The 23,203-nt window shown below is 40.1% G+C and overlaps 1 protein-coding gene across 2 annotated transcripts; it reads right to left on the reverse strand.

The window, feature by feature from the left end:
- Positions 1–3,633: 3,633 nt before the first annotated feature.
- On the reverse strand, positions 3,634–6,381 carry LOC147302868 (uncharacterized). Of its 2 annotated transcripts, none has more exons than XM_086284540.1 (5): positions 6,306–6,381; positions 5,799–6,110; positions 4,394–4,510; positions 4,082–4,140; positions 3,634–3,786 (listed from the first exon to the last, which is right to left on the reverse strand). In XM_086284540.1, exons 1-5 carry the CDS (start codon positions 6,379–6,381, stop codon positions 3,634–3,636), a joined length of 717 nt encoding a protein of 238 aa, XP_086140666.1. The 2 variants fall into 2 exon arrangements, with proteins under 2 accessions (XP_086140666.1, XP_086140667.1); XM_086284541.1 differs by having other exon boundaries at positions 4,082–4,127; positions 4,393–4,510.
- Between the last annotated feature and the right edge of the window lie 16,822 nt (positions 6,382–23,203).

Genomic DNA, 23,203 nt, shown 5'->3' on the forward strand with positions numbered 1-23,203 from the left:
ATCGCCACTGTTTGAAATGATATGACATATGACTCTCACTGAAACAGCAAACTTTGTAGAAAACACAACACTTCTGATTCTCTATCTAGCTGTTTGCTCACAGCTGTAGATTACATTATAAGTGGTTGTTCACTCTTGTCAATAATTACATTTCTAAATTTTATTTGTGCAGTTACATGTAAACAAAGTCCAATATTGTATCTAAATGATTGTGTTATCGTGGGACAGTTTCCAATTTTGTTGTATTATTGTACTAGGTATGACTGTGCAAGAGTTATCTTATCTTCCTTGCTTGCACCACACTCTTTGCAGAAATGGTGCACAGCAGCACTGCATCATGTTATTGTGTTGTATAATATACCAGAACTAATACAAAGCAATATCCATGTACACTATAGGTCCATGCCAATGTGCCCAAATGGGACCTCCATAAATGGTAAGGGGCGCAAAGGCACTTTAAGACCAGTGGGCACACCATCGGTGCACATCCGCTCGGATGCTTTTTTCTATTCATTTATTTCCCTGTTTATTTATCGATGCACAAAAGCAATTATCTCAGAGACACCATCCTCTTAACAGAGACTCAAATCAGGAACCTGCAGATTATTAGTCAGCAGCTTTAACTTCCTGTCTTTGTCTCACTAAACCTTCCACGTGGAAACTTGAGCTGCCCACTCAAGCACAGTAGGCTTTAACTGGCTCTGCTCAAGTCACTTCAGTATCTGAGAAACTGTCTCGATGCATGCCAAAGAACACTTTGACAATACGCTTGTGTTGAGTCAAATCCACCACAAGCATATTCTATGGCAGTTTAATTCCACTCCACATAAAAATAGTCACGTATTATTTCCCCCCACCACACTTCCTGCCAGTAGCTGGTGCCCCCACCCACAGTGCATTAGTGGTTCTCTGTGTTTAGTGGCTCACTCTGGGCGGCTGCTCGGTGGGGCCCGGCCCCCTGGCTCTGTTGGGCCTGTGCTGCGGGTGGGGTGCCCTCAGGTCTCGGCCCTCTGGGCCCATTTACTGCTCAGTAACATTTAATATCTATTATTTACTACTACTTACTAGCCTACTTACTGCATATTATTGGTTGTTGCTGTGGGTTCCCCACTGTGTTGGTTTTTCCTTGTGTTTTTCAGCAGATGATGAAATAGATTTTCAGTATTTTTTCTCTCTTCCTCTCCATCTATTTCTCTTCTTCTCTATTTTTCCCTCTTCTTCTGTTAACTTTCTCCCCAGCTTATCTTTTTTCTTCTTTCCTGACCCCCGTTCTGATTCTAATGACTCAAAATAAAGTAAAATTAGAATCAAATTCTAATAAAATATGACTATCAAGTGGACCAGTATAGCAAAAACCATAATGGTGGCAGAGGCCACAGAGCCAAGTGGCAGGATTTTCAACGTTCAAACCAGATAAAAAACAGAAATTAAATGGTGTTAAAAGCCATGAATTAAGGCAATTCATTCACAACATAATTACAAGTTTTACTGGACGTTAATATTTTTCTCTTTTTTCAGTGCAAAACAAACTAACAGTACACATGATGCTGGCAAGTTAAAATGTCAGTGTCTTTTATAGATAGCATGTCTAGCATCATAGTTTTATAGATCACGTAGTCAGGATAAAAACTCCATCTCTGATTATTATTGTACATGACTGTGACATGCAGTGGCCTCAGCATCATGATGAAGGCGACCGGAGGAGATAGTTTGGTAGACATCGATGTTTTGCCGATGAAGGCTCATGTAGCGGTCCTCTTTGTCCTAAACAACAATTTACACTGTCATTTACATTTAATTAAAGGGCAGCTTAAAAACAGACATAATGCACTGCAGCCTCGGCACAATTAAGTGTAAAACAGAACTATGGAAAACTCACAAACATCTGGCGAGTTTCAGATCCTGTTAAGTTAGTTAGACCTGATCTGTTTTCTCTGTTAGGATAAAAACATCAGAGGTCATGGGGTGAAAAATACCTCAAAAACAAGACTAGCTATGTCTACAACTAATGTGTGGTGTTTTAAAAGAACCTATGAGATACTTTGAACACCACAGTGGCTGCTGTATGCAGTAATGTGCTCAAGTGATTTCAAAGGGTCATTTCATGAGTTTAAGTGCGTCAGTAAAAGTTTTCACCTGCGAGGATTTCTCCTCAGGCTGTAACCACAGGTTATCACAGCCACACTGATGAGTGAAGCAGCAGCAGAAATGATGGGAACTGTAGCCATGAACTTCATGCCAGAAGAATCTCCATCGTCTGTTGAATGTTGCCACACACACAAAAAAACTTCATTTTGAAAACATGAAAAGTCACGAAATTTGCATTAACCTGTTATATTAAAGTGGAAAACATGTTTATCTTTTCATTACATTAGAGTTACAATTGCATCATTCAAACATTTCACTGATGAAATAACACCAAAGTTGTGATTGGAGCAGTTTTATAATGAAATTTTAAACAAATTAGCCAGAAGAAGAGCTTAAAAACATTCCAGATGTTCATCTCCTGACTGAAACCTTTCATTAATCCGCTGCAGGCGGGAATGACGACCTCAAACCATGTATGACAGAAAAGAAAGTGTTAACGCAGTTCCAAACATCCACCTTGAATCTGCGGTGTGGGTATAAATAGAAAATGTTTTTACCTCTCACAGTCACACTGAGATGGAGAACATACAATCCACCACGAAATCCACACTCACAGGTGTAGTTCCCACTGTCTTCAGATGTTAAGTTGAGCAGGTGGAGAAACACAGTCTCATTTTCTTTGATCAGTGTGAACCTGGAGTCACAGCCATGAATAAAGCCTCGGTCGTAACGATAGAGCAGACGACGCTGTTCTCCTCGGCTCCTCTCTGTGCTGATCTCACACAGTATCATCACAGTAATATTCAGAGTTGTTTTGCTGCATATTTGAGTGGAATCGGGTTTCTTTCCAATTGTCTTCACAAGAGTCTCTATAAATTGTTCCAGTTAAAATGAAACAAAATCGGGATTATAGTTTCTATATATTTGTTGTTGTGGGAAAATCAATCACATATATTATTTCACTAACCTAACTAAAGCTTTCTTCTTAAACACCTGGCTTTACAGCTTTTCTTTTTTAATTATATATATTTACCTTCACTGCTAAAAACCACAAGCAGAAGCAGGAGAAAGCAGAGTTTCCGTGCAGTCATGCTGGTGAGGAAGTAACTGTGGCTGACAGTGTGAGGTAGACTATAGTGAAAGCAGGAAGACTTGCACCCTCCTTATTTCACCTCTTGTGTCTACACTGAAACTTTTACTATGTCTAAAATAGAAGTGCATAAAAGTGGAAGGACAGTAGAAGGTAAACCACCAACATTGTTTAAGCCAGACTGATCTCTCTGTTTATCTGGATGGACATTGTGTTCAAATTATGATGAGATGTTTGTTCAAAAACAAAACTAGTCTGATACAAAGAGTCATGTTTGCCACAGTTTATTGTGTTTGTATTGTATTAAATCTGAGAGCCTGAGTTGGAGTATTATGACTGAATGGTCTCCATTACTGGGAAACAACTATCCAGTGTGAAAAGATGGACGTTTATTATAATATATGAATATTATTATATTAGTATGTCACCTAAAGTTTTATATACTTTAAAATGTTTCATAGAGCTTTATTATCCACTCCCACAGTTCCTGCGCTTCTTGCTGAGCGTGTCTTGTTGTCGTGTTGATGGTTCACTGAGATGATAGTCTGGTAGGAATCACTCGATGGCTGCTGAAGGTTTGTATAGGGCTGATCTGGCTCATCGTCATCCTTTAGAAAAGTGAAATATTTTAGGTATTAATCAAGTTCAACCCGGTCTACCCACACACTCTATTGATCTTTAAATCTCTCCATCTGTTGCCTGGATTATTTAATGTTTCTGCTCATTTCTGTAAGAGCTTCTTCACAAAATAAAGGACACTGAAGTTGGCACTAATAGTATTATAACACTAATCTGTAATTATCTATATAAGTAGTTAACATCCTAAAACATAAATGTACATGTTTTATGTTTACTGGCAAACTTTTAACTAGCTGCTGTAGATCGTAGCAATAAATTGCTCACCAAACCGTTGGGATTTTCAGGTACAGACACTCCAGATGTTCCTGACCTTAAGCAGCCACGTTGATAAGAAAGGATGTCAGCATTAGTGTAACACTATTCACATTCAAACAGAGAAAAATCAAGTAAGAACATCTACATTTATATTATCTTCTCTCTTAATAATGATAATTATTTTTGGAAGGATAAAAAGTGTTCATTCTAGACATGATGTTTAACATACACCGAATTCTCATTTATTGAAATGTGATGTTTCCTTTTACTTTCTCTACATCTATATCATCTTTGAATTACTGCAGCAAAAATAGTCTCACCCATTACTTTTCCTCCAGTAGATAAATCCCACGATAACTCCAGTTATAAAGATGATCACAACACCGGGCAGATAAACGGAAAAAGATTTGTCTGCTGAAGTGTGGGCCTCGTTTGTGTCTAAATCATTGAAAAGATGCATTTGTCAGTAAAATCATTTACTTTCATTTCCTGGAAATCAAAACACAAATCAAACACAGTTTACGTCTACTGAAACTCTGAGTGAAGTAATGAAACCCCAGTTTTATAACCACAGAGCTTTAAATATTGTCACTGTGCTCTTTTCTTTTGTCTTCTTCTTCTTCTTTTGCATCTTTTCTGAATATTACTATGAACTGAAATTGGTCCAACTGCTTATATACATTCACTGGCCACTTTATGAGGTATATATTTGTTCAGGGTGTAACACAAATATTTCAGTGTTCATTTCATTTGTCAATCACATGTCAGTTTCATCTTCCTGGTTAAATAAAGGTTAATAAAATAATAAAATGTCAGCAAATCAATGCTCAAACAGAGCAACATGGCACATGTTACTGGTCCCAGTGCTTCACAAACTGCTGATCTGCTGGGATTTTCCCACACAATCATCTCTGTTCACAGACAATGGTCTGAAAAATAGAAAATATCCAGTGAGCTGTGATTCTCTGGGTAAAAATGCTGTTTACACATCAAACCTTGAGGCAGAGCGGACCACACTGGATATCACTGCTGTCCTCTAACAACAGCAAGCTGAGGCTACAGTTTGCAAGTCTGGACAACAGAAGACTAAAAAAACGATGCCTTGCCCGATGAGTTGATTTCTAACAGTTCAGACTGCTGGTGGTGTAATGCTCTGTGAAGGATTTTCTTTGCAAACTTTGGACCCTGTAGTAACCACTGAGCATCATTTAAACACCACAGCCTGCCTGAAGGTTGTTGCTGACCACATTCATGTCTTTATGCCCAAAAAATACCCATCGTCTGATGGCTGCTTCCAGCAGGATACCACACCATGTCACGGCGCTCAAATCATGTACGGCCTGCGCAGTCACCAGATCTCAATCCAGCAGAGCACCTTTGGGATGTGGTGGAACGGAAAGTTTGCTTCAAGTAAGAGCAGCTGACGAATCTGCAGCAACTGTGTGATGATGTAATTTCAATATGTCTTGAGAATCTTTGAGGAATGTTTTTAGCGCCTTGTTGTGCCACAAAAAATGAAGACATGTTTGATGGCTGAAGGTGGTCCAACTCGGTTCAAAGATGTACCTGATAAATGAGTCAGTGAGAGTATTTAAACTGCTGTCAGTGAAAATAAGAAGAAAAGAAATGAACAAATTACAAGAATAAAAAACACATAAGCAGGTCAATACAATGCTAACACAGTGCTGAATAACTGTGTCAGATAAAGAAACCAAAATGCATTTACCTTCCACAGTGACACTGATATGGACAATATATGTCCCTTCAGTGTTTGTACACTCACAGGTGAAGTTCCCACTATCAGCTGGTGTTAAACTGGTCAGCTCCAGAAAGGCAGTCTGATTTTCTTTTGTTATTGAGAACCTGGGGTCACATTCCTGAGTAACGTTCTCTCCGTGTCGATACAGCAGATGACACTCTCCTCCTGTGTCCCTCTGTCTTTTGATCTTACAGATAATCAAAACAATAGTAGTCTGACTTTCCTTGTTGCAAATCCGAGTGACATCGTGTTCTCTCCTGACTGTCTTCACAACAGTCTCTGTAAACAGGGACAGCAAAATACGGTAAATACAAGATTCAGCCTGTGTCAGAGAGGACTTTAGTTTCTATATTTTGTGAATGTTAAACCATCTTTTTAATCCCATAATAATGTGTTTAGTTTAAACTAAAAGCAAGGAGGTTATAAATTTAAAAATATTAATAATGCATAATGAAAATAGTTTCCTTGTATTACCTTCAGCATCATGGGACACAGCTAGTGGTAACAGCAAAATCAAGCAAAGTTTTGATACGTCCATGCTTGTTAACATGTCTATGAGCCACCGACAGTGAAGAGGAAGATGTGCGGAAAGAAACAAGCTGAAGCTTTCCTGGCTAAGCAGACGTCAGACTGTTGCCCTTCACGGGGCAAGTGTGAAATGATGTAAAAAGGAAGTGTACTGACAGGACTTTCATATTAAAAGGCTGTAAAGTTGAAACACTGTGCCAGCTCCCACACAAAAAGAAAACAAGCTAGTTTTTCTTTATCACAGAGGAATTATTACACTGCTAACTGTCATGTTCGCTGAAGCTGAAGGATGGATAATATTGTAAAAGTAACAACAAAACTACCATTTATCATAACATTATAAGCATTTTAAACTAAAATAGCGTGTTACGTCATCAAACCGCTTCATCCAATCACTCAGATACTTACAAAGTTGATGATGAAGATGAGCATAAAATGAATAAAACTGACATGCTTGCATTTGTTGTGTAGTGCAACAGGTGTATGTGGCTGAGGGATTCCCATGATGCAATGCGTATTTCTTCTTCAGTCACCTTTCCTACTCACTGTGTGTTAATGCAGCTCTCTGCATTGAATCATACCTGTTATTAACCTCTGTCTCTCTTCCACAGCGTGTCTTTATCCTGTCTTCCTTCTCTCATCCCAACCAGTCGCAGCAGATGGCCCCGCCCCTCCCTGAGCCTGGTTCTGCTGGAGGTTTCTTCCTGTTAAAAGGGAGTTTTTCCTTCCCACTGTCTCCAGACTGCTCACTCATAGGGAGTCATATGATTGTTGGGCTTTTTCTCTGTATGTATTATTGTAGGGTCTGCCTTACAATATAAAGCGCCTTGAGGCGACTTTATATTGTTGTGATTTGTCGCTGTGCAAATAAAATTGAATTGAAAATTGAATTGTGAAGGCCACACCAGAAGCCACACAATTGGGAAGTCAGTAACGTCAGACACCAGCATCTTTATTTTAATTTTAATGCACATTTCCACAAACATAAATAACGACACATGTCCCATAAACTATTTCTGGTTAATGTTTTACTGGTGCTGGAGGTCTGTTGGACTGCTGAGGGTAACTGGAGAGAAAATGATGTGTTGTTTTCACTGGACGTTAAGGCGTCTGGGAAGGGATCTCAGACCATTTACATCCTGGGCCATCTGACCTCAGGAAATCACATGATAAGGTGGGGCCAGGTTTCACAATGAGCTCACCCGAAACCCTGGCTGATTAGGACCCACACCCGCTTTCACACCTTGGCTCATGTGATTAGGTAGAGGATCATCAGGGGTCCTTTGTCCCTCTTTGGGGGGAAACTCCCACTGGTTTTAAGTCTGGGACTCCCCACCATTGACCCTTAGAACTGAAGAAGCTTCTCGGATGAGAGGTGAAACGTCTTCAAGCAACTCAAGAAGTCCAGACGCTTTTCCTTCCAAGCTCCTTAGACTACGATGACCTGGATGACTGAGAACCTTCACAGACTTAAGTATTAAATTAATAGTTGGTTTTCATTCTTTGTTTTTAGATATTTTTTTTCTATTCGTATCCCCTCGTGTATTTAACTGGCCAGTTCAGTCCAATTTACTTTGGGAAATATTTAATCTGCGGTAGGGTTGCACCGATACCGGTATCTGGTATCGGCCTCGATACCGCATTTTCTAAAGTACTCGTGAAAAGTTCCCCGATACCGAGGACTGATACCACGGTCTGAGACCTGTCTATATTTGAGCGGCATGTAAGGGGTTAATCACAGGCGCCGAGTGCCCGCCCCACAGGCCCCAGCTGCATCTCAGAGCTGGGAGAAGGCGAGGCGAGACAAGTCAGCCGTGTGGAACTATTTCAAAGTGAACGAAGACACGAAAACAAAGGCGGACTGCAAATTGTGCTCATCGAAATTGTCCAGAGGAGGCTCTAAAGGTAGCGCATTTAACACAAGTAATTTAATCAAGCACCTAAAATCCCAACACGACAACGAGTACAAAGAGTTTGCCCACGCTTATTTACCCACGCTTATTAGCACAGAGGAGCATAGCTGATGCTAAAGCAGTGGGACGGAAAATAGTTGGGCATTTTAAACATTCCGACTTAGCCTACTCCCGCCTCGAGGACATTCAGGGACAGCTCAACCAGCCAATAAAGAGACTGCAGCAGGACGTACAGACACGCTGGAACAGCACGTATTACATGACATCAGTCCTATTTTTCCACATATTAATACATTTATGAATTTTGTGCAGGTATAAAGAGCGCTTCTTCTCCAACAACACTGCTCCAGAGGCCAAGCTGCACCTGAAGCAGGAGCTTCTAGAGGTGAGGCAGAGGGGAGTCGGGCAGAAGCTGCAGAACCTCCTGCTAAACTGTTCCTCAAGGCCCAGGCTGCCGCTGGCAGCAGGTGCTGCCATTGAGCTCGACACATACCTCGGAGAGGCCCCAAGCCCTCGTGAAGACAGTCCTCTGAAGTACTGGGGTGTCAACAAAATCAGGTTCCCCACTTTGGCTAAAATAGCCTGTAAATAGCTCTCAGCCCCATGTAGCAGTGTGGACAGTGAAAGGCTTTTTAGCTCAGTGTCACACATTATAGATGAAAACAGAAACAGTCTGACTGCTGATGATGCAGAAAAGCTACTTTTCTTAAAAAAACCCTGCCACTCACTGTTTCTCTCCATTTAGTGAGTCATCTTAGACTTGATGTTAATACCTACCTCAGCTGCACTGACTGCCACAGTTCTATGTCGGTGGATGTTGTTAGTTTATTCACATATTGTGCACTAAATGGCAAAGATGTTTATTAATGCCCCTTGTGTTGTCCAAAGCGGCAGAGTTTAAAATAAACTGAAAAATACTTGAGTTGCACTGTCACTGTTTAAATTTTTTTATAATTATTTATTCTGTAATATGTTGCATACAACATGCTTTTATTTTAAATAAATGTTCTTAATTCCAAACCAGTCCCTTGTTTTGTTTTGTTGTTAAATTATAGGACTAAAGCTGTTACCTGTAAATTTAAATCATGTTTTTATTAAGTACTCGGTATCGGCGAGTACTGAAATGCAAGTACTCGTACTCGTTTCCAAAAAAGTGGTATCGGTGCATCCCTAATCTGAGGTAAACATTTTGCTTTTCATTTGACCCCTGACCTGTCTGCTGTAATGCAGGAGGCAGGTTTATGACCTATACTGCAGCCAGACGCCACAGGAAGCCTTCCTCCATGTTTTCTTTACAGTAATTGATTCAGCCAGTTTAAGTCTCCTTTGTTTTTGTGCATTAGATCACTGTGTGGGTTGTGTTGAGTGGTTATGTATTTGTAAGTAGCCATTATGACTTGACTAGTGGTGTTTATCTCTTTTAAGGGTCTAGTATCATCAGTTAATTAGTTTTTACACTTTGCAGGCACTTTGCTGTAAATACAACAACACTGCTGAAAACTCTAATTTAAATAATTACTACTGATGCACCTATCAAATAAACTAACATTTGCACAGGTGTTGAAATGCTGGACTCTTCCTCTCCTAAATCTGTGGCAGAGAAAAAATGCTGCAGGAGTGTTTTTTTTACATGATATGTAAGAAAAATAAGAAAAAGAAAGAAACCCTGTGATTTTAATGTGAATGCATTACTGACATCTTATCCAAACACACATTGTGCACACCACTTTATCCCCTATTACAACTGCAGCTTTTATTAGTGCATGTTCACGGGACTTCTGATTCTATAGGGTCTTGACAAAAGTCTCTGCAATCAATTGATTACAATCAAGTGATTCAATTGAAACATGGAAATCAGCATTTCACCATTTTATACTATACATACATGTTTTGCTTTCAAGACTGGACAGGAGTGGCATGTGGGCGGCATTGTAGAGTGTGTTGACAGGAGGAAAACTTACACGCTCAGTAAATCACCCCCGTCACTACCTAAACCTCAAAGTCTCTAAACAGGAAGTGCATCTGCATGAAAGCTTCTGTTTTATATGCAGACAGATGACCTTTTGATGTAAAACCTTTCTCTGTATCTAGAGAAACACTTTAACTATATATTCAACTATATAGTTTAACATTTGGTCCGTAACTATCATTTAAAAACAATAAAAAGGTTTAAAAGAATATACATAGGCGGCTATAAAGACTGCAGGTCAAACATCGTGCAGATACAGAAGGACTTCCTGGGGTCCAAAATGTCGCACTATTACAGAGCAATGCTTACAATAGTCTTGCATGGTTAGCCAGTTAGACAGATGCAAATGTTAAAGTGCTAAAACAGACATGTAAATAAAATACAACATCATGTTAGCAGCTTATTGGTATTAATGTCTCTTAAAGCTCTCCATGACCTAGCTGCATCTTAACTCTCTGAGCTGCCACAGTCTTATAAACCCACCCGCTGTCTCAGGTCAGCTGATCAGCTGTTCCTGAATGTTCCCAGGACTGAGCGTAAACTTAGAGGACATCGTGCTTTTGCTGCAGCATCTCTGAAACTGTGACACGATCTGCCTTTAGAGATTAGACAGGCTTCTTCTCTGCCTGTTCTTAAATCACTCCTGAAAACTCATCTCTTCACCCTGACCTTTGACACCTTGTAAGATGTTGGTTTTTAGTTTGAGTTTTTTAGTTTATTTTTGCTGTTTTATCTTGTTTTGAAATATAGGGCTGTTTACATTTTTTATGTATTATGTGTTTTATTTTTTTACTGTTATGTTTTATTCTATTGTTCTTAACTCATTTACTGTACAGCACTTTGGTTTTGTCCTGGGTTTTTTAAAGTGCTTTCTCAATAAAGATGGATTGGATTGGACTGGAAGATAAACACTTTAGTTTGCAGTACTGTGGTGAGTTCACAGTAAAGCACTGTGTTGGACTGGCGCACAGTGATTGTGGCGTTCATGGTCAGTGTTAGGTTACCTCAAGTACAGTGGATTCATTTGCATTTAAGCTGATGATGCTTCGATTAAGTCATCAAATTTCACCTTTATATCAGCTCTATAAGCCAATTCTCAGGATACTGTTAGTGTAGGAAATGGAAAGACAACCAAGATATCTGTGAAACGTCTGCTTACATCTTGAATTCAGCTCCGGCGTATGTGGTAAGTTGTTAATGAGTGACTTTAATTTATTATTTGTTCACATGTGGCTATACACTCTACTGAGAATAAGCATACTGTCATGATATGAGTGGATCTTCAAAATAGACATCGAAATAGGTCATGGAGAAAATAAGTATAAAAAGTAAAGATCTTATTAGGAATAATACTGTTTGGATAATTATAACCATCATAAGCAACCAAATCATCTCAACACGTATTTGCTCAAAAATGTATTTATTACCACAAACATGTATTTAATTATCAACAAAAGGAAAATCAACAGTTTCTAGAACTCCAACAGGGGCAGGACTTGGAGGTACTGGGATTTCAGGAGGCAGCAGAATGGTACACTGGTCAGTGTCATTATTATTGACCTGTGATGGTGGATGGCCTTGGAGGGAGCTGAGAGGTAACTCAGACCTCTTGTCTTCAGGACACATAAAGCAAACATACTCCTTCTCAGCAGCTGGAGACTTAGAGACATCCCAACTCATCAGCCTCATGCGTTTGGGCATCAAATGTTCCTCTTCATCATTAACAGAAAAAGCAGTAGAATATCTGCGCTTTCTGCAGAGACCTAACTCTGCAGTGGGTGGAGGTCTCGGAGGCAGAGGAACATCGCTAGGACACATGAAAAATGTCACTTCATCATCCAGGGATGAACGATCGTTTTTCAAATCTGGATTAATGATCTTGTCTGTGTCCTTTGCATGAAAGCTGGCATCAGCAGGTGGAGGATTTGAAGAAACTGGTACATCAGAACTCATCAGCCTCATGCGTTTGGGCATCAAATGTTCCTCTTCATCCTCCACAGAAAAAGCAGTAGAATATCTGCGCTTTCTGCAGAGACCTACCTCTGCAGTGGGTGGAGGCACTGGGATTTCAGGAGGCAGCAGAATGGTACACTGGTCAGTGTCATTATTATTGACCTGTGATGGTGGATGGCCTTGGAGGGAGCTGAGAGGTAACTCAGACCTCTTGTCTTCAGGACAAGTAAAGCAAACATACTCCTTCTCAGCAGCTGGAGACTTAGAGACATCCCAACTCATCAGCCTCATGCGTTTGGGCATCAAATGTTCCTCTTCATCATTAACAGAAAAAGCAGTAGAATACCTGCGCTTTCTGCAGAGACCTACCTCTGCAGTGGGTGGAGGTCTCGGAGGCAGAGGAACATCGCTAGGACACATTAAAAACGTCACGTCATCATCCAGGGATGAACGATCGTTTTTCAAATCTGGATGCATGATCTTGTCTGTGTCCTTCGACTGAAGGCTGGCATCAGCAGGTGGTGGACTTAGGAGCTCACATGCAGGTGCGCTGATAGGTCGGAACATGAAAGCGGGAACTTCATTGTCCAGAGCACAACGGTCTGCACTGGATGAGCGTGGGAGCTTCTCCTTTGCCTGTGGAGGAGGCAGACTTTGACTTTGTGTTGCAGAGGAACATTTAAGTCATCTGACGTTTTGCTCTGTTACATATTATTATTGTTGTTGTTGGATTTTTCTTTAAAAATTCACACGATTTAATGTTTAGAAACAGACACAGTGAAGGGTAACTTACCACAGCTCGAGCCATTTTAGGCGTCTGTCAAGGCAAAGACGCAGGATTTGGTTTCTCTGTGTAAGATTACAGGACAGTTGTCAGTTTCATTTTCAAGTCAGTTGGATAAATTCATATCAAACTTCTCAAACTGTATCATTAAAGCATTGTTTAGGTGGACAAATATGAAAGATATGAAGATAAAAACAGTAACAGCTGGCAATCAAGGGAAAACAACCTTACGAAAAAGGTCTTAATCATTATTGTTTAAAAGTAAATCTTTCAGTCCTTACTTCAGTGATTGTTTGAAGTCTCTGTGCTTGTTGTCAGTCGCAGATTTGTGTAAAATATTTGCAGTTTGTGAATAAAGTTTGCAGGAGCTCCAAAGTTTGTCTGTTCAATACCAAAGTAATGAGGAGACTGAGTGCAGGTTTGGAATCCTCAGTGACAGAAGAATGCAGCAATGTTTGAATTTGAATTTGTTATTGTTTTATTAACAACAACTACCAGGATCATACCATAGCAACACAGTGATGCCCAATCAAATGTCAGGTACAAGGGATAGCCCACATACACATCCAACAGCACAGTAAAGCAATGGGCACCAATGCCACCAGTCAGGCCTTAAAAATACCTGAGTTATATAACAGCACACTGACAGTGTCTCATCCAAAAATATAAAATGTATAAATACAGTTAATATCATTTTTATTTAAATTTTATTTAATTCTCTTCATATACGGCCAAACAGATGTCTCAAGTCGTCACTGTTACAACATAGATAAACATGAACATGAAATCCATTATTTAATTCTCTTCCATTCACTCCAGTTCAATTCAATAGCTATATAGATGGATAGACAGATACTGTATTATATACTATATTGATTCCAAATGGAGAATTAATGTGTTATATCACCAGGATAATGAATTCAAGTAGTACAATCTCCAATAAACAGACAACACAGTTCAAGTTCAAAGTGCAATATGTGCAGGATCCAGGCTTTATATTGTAAGATGCAAAATGTTTATATATACATAATATTGTTGAAAAAATAAAGAAAGTTAAAAATCAAAATAAGTTTATTGTCACTGTGGCTGATGTGATTGCAATATGAACCCGGAAGCAGACAAGGGAGAGATGGAACTGAATCTTAACAAAAAAACAAACCATTTATTAGGTTGAAAAACACGAACACAAAACAAGGCCCAGCAAACAGGGGCGGAAACTAAAACTAAAACCTATCCTGGGAATAACTCGGTATGACTATGACAACTATGACAAGAAAAACATGAACATGAATCCGAGGAGGTGCATGCGAGAAACTCTGATGAAAAAACATGAACATGAACATGGACCTAAACAGAATCAGGAGATAACCTGAAACCCGGAATAACGTGAACGGAGGAAAACGCACCAACACTGCCCAGAGGAAGACAGCGGACTTAAATACACAGAAGAGAAAGGAGGGAAGTGGAAACACAGCTGACACAAATGAACCTGACACCACAGGGGAAGCAAAATGAAACACACTGAACATGGAAACACAACCCTTTCATAATAAAAGACGAAACAAGGAGAGACGTGGACGTGTGATGGGCTGAGTTGCCAAATGGCTGGTAGGCTTTTAGCTAGGCTTTAGCTTCAGCCAAGTGGAAGCTAAATTGGCTAGTCATTCATATGTAAATTAGGTTGTTACCTGAGAATTCTGGAGGGAGGGGAGTGGGGGTGTGTGAATGATTGCTGATTTCTAACTGCCAACTGCCTCTTTGTTTGTCTGGGGGGGGGCTGCTAAAAGCGGTGAACTTCCTTTTGTGTTCGTCTTGATGCATTCTCAATCATCCAGGAAATTAAATCTCCAAAAGTCACCAACTTGGAGTGGTTAGTTTCCTGAGCCACAAGGAAACTTGTGTTTCAGTTTGCCATCTTAGGGAGAAGGAGGATCATCATAGTTTTGGTGGTTGTATAAACTAATAATTTGTTTTAATTAAAAAACTTTCCCTCTGTCATTTCCTGAGTGTTTCAAAATAAAAGTCCTCTCTTTCATGTTTTGAATGTGAGGCTGTTCCTGTGATGCCTTCAAATCTGTTTCAGTTTGCAGATTTTTACAGTTCAGACCCAAAGTGACTCAAACATTTACTTAAAAGAGATTTTTGTTCGTCTGGGTTTTCCTGCTCAGCAGCTCTAAACAGGCAAAAGCAGAAACACACAAACAGAAAGAAACAGGAAAATATGTGTTTCTGTGAACAATGCAGCAGCAAAATGAAAGACCAGGACTTATTTTTAATGATTGACCAGTGTTGGATAAGTTACTTTAAATTAGTAACTTAGTTACATTACTAGTTACTTCTATCAAAAGTAACTCAGTTACTTCAAGTTACTCGTTACTTTCAAAGTAACTAGTTACTAGGGAAAGTAACTTTGGTTTTACTCAGAATTCTCTTGTTAATGTGTTGCTTCCATAACTTTGCCAGTCTTCTAGCTTGCTTACCTGCCACAGTGCACTGTGCCACCTACCAATAGAAAGGAAAAGATAATGTGCATATTTCCACGAGAGAAATCCCACGCCTGGACCGTCGTTGACCGCCACCATGATTCTAGCCTACGTCACAGCATCATGTGCGCTTTTTACATCCAACACAAAAACTGCAGTCGTGGTGCTTTCGATTGTACTCAGAACTCGGAAATTCTGCCTTCTGAATAGGAAGATGTAGGTAACACCAGACTGCAGATGAGCTGCATACAGGGCTGGACTGGGACAAAAAAATCAGCCTGGGCATTGTGACTAGAGACCGGCCCACCATTATAGCAAAAATCCTAAAGCCTTTGAATGAAAACAAACACTGTTGTGACAGTGATGCTCACTGTCTTGATGGTGTATATGTATCAATCTATCAATCGTTTGTTGTAAGATTCAGATAATTATTTTTTAAAAGCGAGACATTTTAAATGAGAATAAGAAAGAAAAGTATTTCCTTGTGCCCCCCTTTCCCTGTTAATGCCCTACCTGGCCCCCCTGGCAAAACTTTGCTAGACCCGCCCCTGCACAGTTACCAGCTGTCAGCTACCTAAAAAAGGATCCTGGTGTTATTTGTCTCTCAGAAACAGTTCATAACTTCCCTTCAACTCATTCATGTCACCTAAAAGGTAAACCTGTTTCTCCATCACAGCTCTGATGATTCAGTAAGGACATCTCCTGGTTTCATCTTCATGTTTCCCTCTCACCACATAACCAAACCGACATCATGACCAGCAGCTTTTTTGCAGCTGTGGCTCCAGCAAACATCAGCTGATACTAGAAATTAATATTAAATAAATTCTAACAACAGCTGATCAAGCTTAAACGTGCTGCTGTTGTTTAACGTGAACTCCGCTGGTTTCCTCTTTCTGATGCAAAGTGGGAGATAAACAAACAAGAGAGACGATCAGCTGATCATTGATCAGTTTTCATGATTGAAGTAGAAACGGGAGAGGGAGGGGGAGAGAATGAAAGAAGAAGAGGCAGCTGTGCAGCAAAGACACAGAATAAATCCAGCTTTGTGCCTTTTTCATTGTAGCTGAATTACGGGACTAACTGTTCCTTTTCACCTCAATAAGAAATGCGTAATATTTTCTCTGAATACCAGATGAGACGGTTGGCAATTCTAATAACTTATGACCAAAATAAAGTTCAACATCATTAACTTCATAGCACCCACCCAGCTGTATAGAAACTCTGTCATGCTAGCTAGCACGCAGTACGGAAAAAGTCAGAATAACAAAAATAAACTCCACCTAAACTTGGTTTATATCTGACCCAGAGAGACTGCAGGTCATAACTTCTTACCTGAAGTTCAGTTCACACTTGGACCGGCGGCTGCCTCGGGTCTCTTTTCCTTCTGCATCCCCCTTTCCCTCCTCCACCTGCTGGCTTCCACCACTTGCTAATGTTACTGAATCTGTGGAAGCTCCGCGATAGCCACCACACGAAGTAACGAGTAACGAGCCTATCTAAATCCCAGTAACGACTAACGCGTTCCTGATTTTAGTATAATAACTAGTTACCGTGCTCGTTACCACAATAATAACGTAGTTACTGTAACACGTTACTTAATAACGCGTTAGTCCCAACACTGTGATTGACAAAAACATTAAATGATCATGTTTATTTTCACATCAATGTTCCATCGGTCCTTCTTTTAGAATAAGTTTAGAAATGAAAAATACTAATAACACACCAGGAAAAAGCCAACAGCACAAGTCCTGAAAGGCTTAAAGAGAAAATAAACGCACAAAGAATGAAACAAAAAGGCACAAAACCTCAAAACAAGAGTGAATTAAATCTGACCGACACACAAAGATGCTAAAAGCCCCAAACATGAACCTGTGAGGTCATTAATACCTGTGTGTGTGCATGTTTACATGTCTTTGTGGGGACCAAAATGCCCGTCCCCACAAGTTTGAAGACATTTGTGAGACTCAGAATGTGGTTTTAGTGTCAGGGACAGTCAGGTCAGGGTTAGGCATTCAGTCTTAATGGTTAGAGTAAAAGGCTGAGGAGAGCATGATGTCAAATAGATGTCCCCACAAGGATATGAAAACACAACCGTGTGTGTGTGTTACTGTGAATTTGTGAGACAAGTGAAGATTTCAGAATCAGTGAGAAATGTTTCACTTCCTGTTGGTGAAGAAGAGCAGACTCCTCTTCAGCCACAGAAATGAAGAAGCTTTTATTTTGTCAGCCTGACAAACACGAGCTCAGCCACGAGCAGAGGCGACCCTGCAGAGGTGAAGGTCACAGTCAGAATCAGCGCCAGAGAACCGCACAAGGACGGCCTCATTGGTCACGGCTGAGTTCATTATGTGATGGTAACAAGCTGATTATTACAGAACAGGAAACACACGTCTGCTCATCAAACACCAGCTGCTGCTGCTTTTATCAGTCTGACAACAAAACCTCACAAGAAAGAAGTTTTTGTGAGTTTGCAGCGTTCCTCTAAACTGAAAACTAAAACAGACTGAAAATGGGAACACGCACCCACACTCGAGAGTCAGGCAGCTTAAATGTGTTTGTCTTCATCTGTAGTTACGTTTCATTGGCTGGAAATGTGCTAACTGGAATCATTCATGAGTCCAGATGAACAAAAACAAGTGTTTACTGCTCCACGCTGCACGAATCTGAATCAAAATCACTCAGACGCGCCCACGTAGGCATTCCACTAAAACCATGTGACCACCTTCACCTTTAAACCTGTCGTGAATATAATTTTAGACTCTTCACTTTATTTTGAAAGAACAGATTTGCAGGAAGTGCGGCTGCTGCAGAAACTCTTCACTTTTCACTGGCTTTAATCTTGAAGGTTTCTCCAGATGTGGAACATTCATGCTAAACATTCAACATCTGACGACCGTCTCCGTGTAAAACACTGACAAACTCAAACTTTATACGGTAACTGACAGATTTATTCCTCCATTTTCAGGCATTTCACAATGAACTTGGATTAGTTTGATGATTTTATTCACGTTGGTGAATAAAACCAGCCAAGAGGCTGATTCCTGCAGAGGAGGAGGCAGAGTGGAGGAATCTGCAGGTTCTGTCTCTAACACACAACCAGAGCTTCAATCATAACGTGCACATAATAAAACCATGATAATAATAATGGATTGGATTTATATAGCGCTTTTCAAGGCACCCAAAGCGCTTTACAATGCCACTATTCAGTCACTCTCACATTCACACACTGGTGGAGGCAGCTACAGTTGTAGCCACAGCTGCCCTGGGGCAGACTGACAGAAGCGAGGCTGCCATATCGCGCCATCGGCCCCTCTGGCCAACACCAGTAGGCGGTAGGGTAAAGCGTCTTGCCCAAGGACACAACGACCAGGACAGAGAGCCCAGGGATCGAACCGGCGACCTTCCAGTTACAGATACGCTTCCCAACCCCCTGAGCCACGGTCGCCCCCCCTGATCGACTCTTTTAGCCTGTTTCCTCTGGATCGAACAGGATCTAACAAACCCCAGCTTCTGCTGGGACACTGGTCATCATGGGAGGAAAAAGATGGCTGCCGTGTTGCCGTTTCCTGTCTTACACCAGCGTTATACTTCCTGTATCTGTGGGTCTGAGTTTTTAATCAGAGGATGAACTTAAAGCTTTCAGTCTGCTCTACAACCCACCACCTATCCACACGTCTGCTAAGTGGACTGGAAATCAGTAAAACTTCTACCAGACTTTAGTAAATATTGCATTAAGATGAGCAGACAGATTTTAATCTCAGCATCGTGCACACAGATTTTTCAGGACACTGGAAGAGTTCCTGCCGTGGATTTAGATGTTAGTGTTGTGTGGATGATCCCATTCTGTGATCTTTGTGTTACTAACACTGATGCTTTTACACTTTAGGACCCTCGAGACCTCTGCTGCTCAGCCGTCCTGATCGCTGCCTCCACTTTAACCAGAGGCTGTAACCTCTGATCATTTCACCTGCACCGACAGTAAAACTCTTCTCCAGAACCAAACGTGCCATAAACCCATCACAGCTTCATCATCAGCTCAGTCTCAGCAACATGCAGACGACCGAGCAGCAGAAACTCTGCAGGGAACGTCTGAAGTCTGTTCTTCAGTTTTCCCAGCTCACTGTTTATTGAACATGAGACAGAAAAATAACTTCACCTTTAATGTGAAACTTTTATCGCCTGTGACATGTTTGCAGGAAGTTTTCGTGCTGTGATTTAGTGTCACAGCCATAAATATCACACAAGGTAAAAACTACAAGTCCCAGCATCCTCTGTGTTTAGGGAGGAGCAGTGAAAGTGTTGATCCTCCATTCAGAGTAGTGATGGGATTTCCGGTTCTTTTTAGAGAACCGGCTCTTTCGGCTCCAAACCGGCTCTTCAGGTTGTTTTGTTGCTTTAATTAATTTATTATTAACAATAATATAAAATTATGCACAAAAGGAATTACTAACGTAAAAAAAAAAGTGGTTATGGTAGATATATGCGGTGGCCCCTTGAGACAAAACACGTACAAACTCCAAAACACATTTCTAGCATGAACTGAACTTCCAAAGCAGAGCTACTAGATCACTTAAATTACACAATTGAAAGCATGTGTGTATTGTTTGTGTATTTATACACAGGCACTCATATATATATTCAAATAATTTAAAAAAAATTTTCATTTACCTGTTACTACCACACACCAAATCCGGTCGTCGGTACTTGCTGGCTTGTGTAGCCACTAGGTAACAAAAGCTCAACACTGCGCCCAGCATCCTGGAGCACTTCTGTTGTCTTTTGTACGTGTTTTGAGTTTTTATGTGCTTCTGAGTTTTTATGTGCTTCTGAGTTTTTATGTGCTTCTGAGTCTTTATGTGCTTCTGAGTTTTTATGTGCTTCGGAGTTTGTACGTGCTTCAGAGTTTGTACGTGATTTGAAGTTTGTATGTGCTTTGTCTCTAGGGGCCACCGTAAATATACTTTTATTTATTCACTCCGCATAAAATGTAATAAATAAATCATATAATACAAAAATCAACTATTCACATTTCAACTTTTAACTGTTTAAATTTTCAGCTTTTTCCTTTTACAAATTTAAAGTGAAACAACACAACACACTGCAAACCACAACACAATTAAATATAAATTAAAATATGAAAACAAAAAGAACATGCACATTCTCTGTCATATGGACCTGCATGAATAAACTTTCTGAATCCTTTATCATCTCCAACTGAAAATAGTTGTGGATGATTACTATACCTTTCTAATGTGACGTTGTTGGCCCTGCCTCTTTCTCTCTCTCTGCCTCTGTTCCTGTGAAGCAGAAAAAAAGTGCAAGAGAGAGAGAGAGAGAGGCTGAGAGAAAGAAAAAAAAAAACATGTGACGGCTCGTGATAAGGAGGCGGCTGCGTTGTTCACGTCTAAGATCCGGCTCTAAGAGCCATTTCGTTCGCGAACGACCCATCACTAGTTCAGAGCAGCAGGAGGAGGAAGGTGGAGCTGAGGCAGGTGAGTGTTAACATGAATATGTTTCTTCTTATGACATAAAATAATTCCACGCTGTTCGTGTCTGTGGGTGAAACGTGAGGCCGGTCGGCTCCTCTGAGCGCTGGTTTCCTGTAAGTAGAGAGGAAGTGAGTTTAGCTGAGAGAGCAGGAAGAGAGTGAGAGCTGTGCTGAGGCAGGTGAGTGTTAACACCGCTCTGACATTACTGTGTCTCTGTGGCGGGAACAACAGGCTCCGTCAGTGGAGGCAAAAATAATCAGACTTTGGTTTTTCAAAGGAAACTACTTTATGTTGGGAGAAGCCGCGCGCTCATTGGATAACGGCTTGTCAATCTCAAGTTATTAGCCAATGAGCGCGCAGGTTCACAGTAAGACCCGCCCTTATCACGACGTCTTTTAAAAACTAAAATGGCGACAGAAACTTTTTTTTTTTTTAATTAAACTTTATTTACAAACAACAGTATAACATACAAGGCACCATAATTAATCCGATTATGTTACATCCTCGGTTGAGCATCAGAGGCGGAGCCAGATATTTGAAACACCCGGGGCTTAGCCCAAAGAGTAGTATGCATGTGGGATTTTTTTTTTTTTGGGGGGGGGGGGGGGGGGTAGAAATGACTGAAAGATTAATAGGCTCTGTTCAAAAAAGAATGACTTCATATAGGGAAAAATATATATCACATGTGCAGGACACCTTAAACGAGTTTTTTAATTAAGCAGCAAGGCAGAACAAGGTCAGGGCTGTATCAAGACACGAGGACTAAACCCCAATTCAACCAGACCCAGAACTGATCCAGAATTAAAACAGGACTACAACAGTTCAAAATCAGGACTACTGAGGACTTAACCAAGACAGAACCACAATCAGAACTAGATGATAGCACTAAAAACCATCATAGACCTGCACTACACTTGTTTTTTTAATTCTACCAAAGTACAATATTTAGATTGAGAAAAGTTTATATAATTATTTAGCCTTGTTGTACAAACAAGCCTGCAGAACTTAATAAATACAGAATTTGAAAAATAACAAACCTAAAAAGAAACACTAGGTACGAGATACATGAGGACCTATGATACGCTGATACTTTTGGTAAACGACCATGTGACTAACATGTGTGTCTCACCTGCTCTTGTTCATCTGTTCTGTCCTCGTTCTCCTCTCTCTCCCTCTTTGTGCTGACAATCATCAAATATACAGTTGAAACCAGATATTTACTCTTCAGATAAAAACACTTTTTTAATTGTAACATCAAATCAGACAAAATGTTTATTTTTTTAGATTGATAAATATAAAAACATATTTGTTAACTTTAAGAGTAAAGAGAGAAACTATCTGTATTTCTTAATAGCAAATGGCACCAAATTGTATTCAAACTGAGCCACACTTATGAAGCTCCACAGTTCTTTTCCTGGTGTTTTGGTTGACATCTCTTAATTTTCCCATGTCACAGAAACAGGCTCTGTGTTTTGCCTTATATGCATCCACAGCTGTGCCACAAACTTACTCACATGGACTCTACTAACCTATCAGAAGCTTCTTCAGCTCAGAATGGAATCCTCTGCAGTTTTCTTATTAATTAACAATAAACTTAGTGTATATGTACTCCTTAATATGATGAAAGTGATAATAAATAGACAGCTCTGTCTCTCTTTATTCTGACATTTAACTAATTCAAAAGATATTTCAATATTTATCTAAAACAAAAGTTTACTCTAAATTGATGTTGTACAGTAAAAATGTTTTATGTTTTCTCCCTAAAGTGTATGTAAATATCTGGTTACAAATGTGAATATCCTGCTGTGTACTGAAATCCCTCTTGTTTTGCATAGAAATATACTGAACAACATACAAAACATAATATATAAAATAACATCTACCTGAGTTTTTTCTTTGAAAGAACCCTCTAATGTCCATTCTTATATTTCAGTACATAACTGAAACCGATTTAGTCGGGGAGGGTAAGAACTGAAAATATGAAATAAACACACGTAAGCTAAGACTCTCTAAAAAAATAGCATTTGTTCGGCTTTTCATTTTGCCATTTGTTGATTCACTCGAAGAGCAAGTAACGTAATATTGGTCAAGTGATCAGTTTGATATCAATCTTTCGTGATGCACCGTCATATTTACATTATTTGTACAGTACGAATGATTTTCTTTGGTACCTGGTCAAACTTCAGCTCTCCTTAGTATGGCTGGCTCCGTCTCTCCAACAGCGCACTCACTGCTGGCAGCAGCTGCCCCGCC

Source organism: Aulonocara sp. 'chitande type north' Nkhata Bay, linkage group LG23 (genome assembly GCF_057382095.1).
Source record: "Aulonocara sp. 'chitande type north' Nkhata Bay isolate Kocher_YH1m ecotype deep benthic linkage group LG23, A_spYH_male_GT1.1, whole genome shotgun sequence".
In the NCBI taxonomy this organism is placed as follows: domain Eukaryota; kingdom Metazoa; phylum Chordata; class Actinopteri; order Cichliformes; family Cichlidae; genus Aulonocara; species Aulonocara sp. 'chitande type north' Nkhata Bay.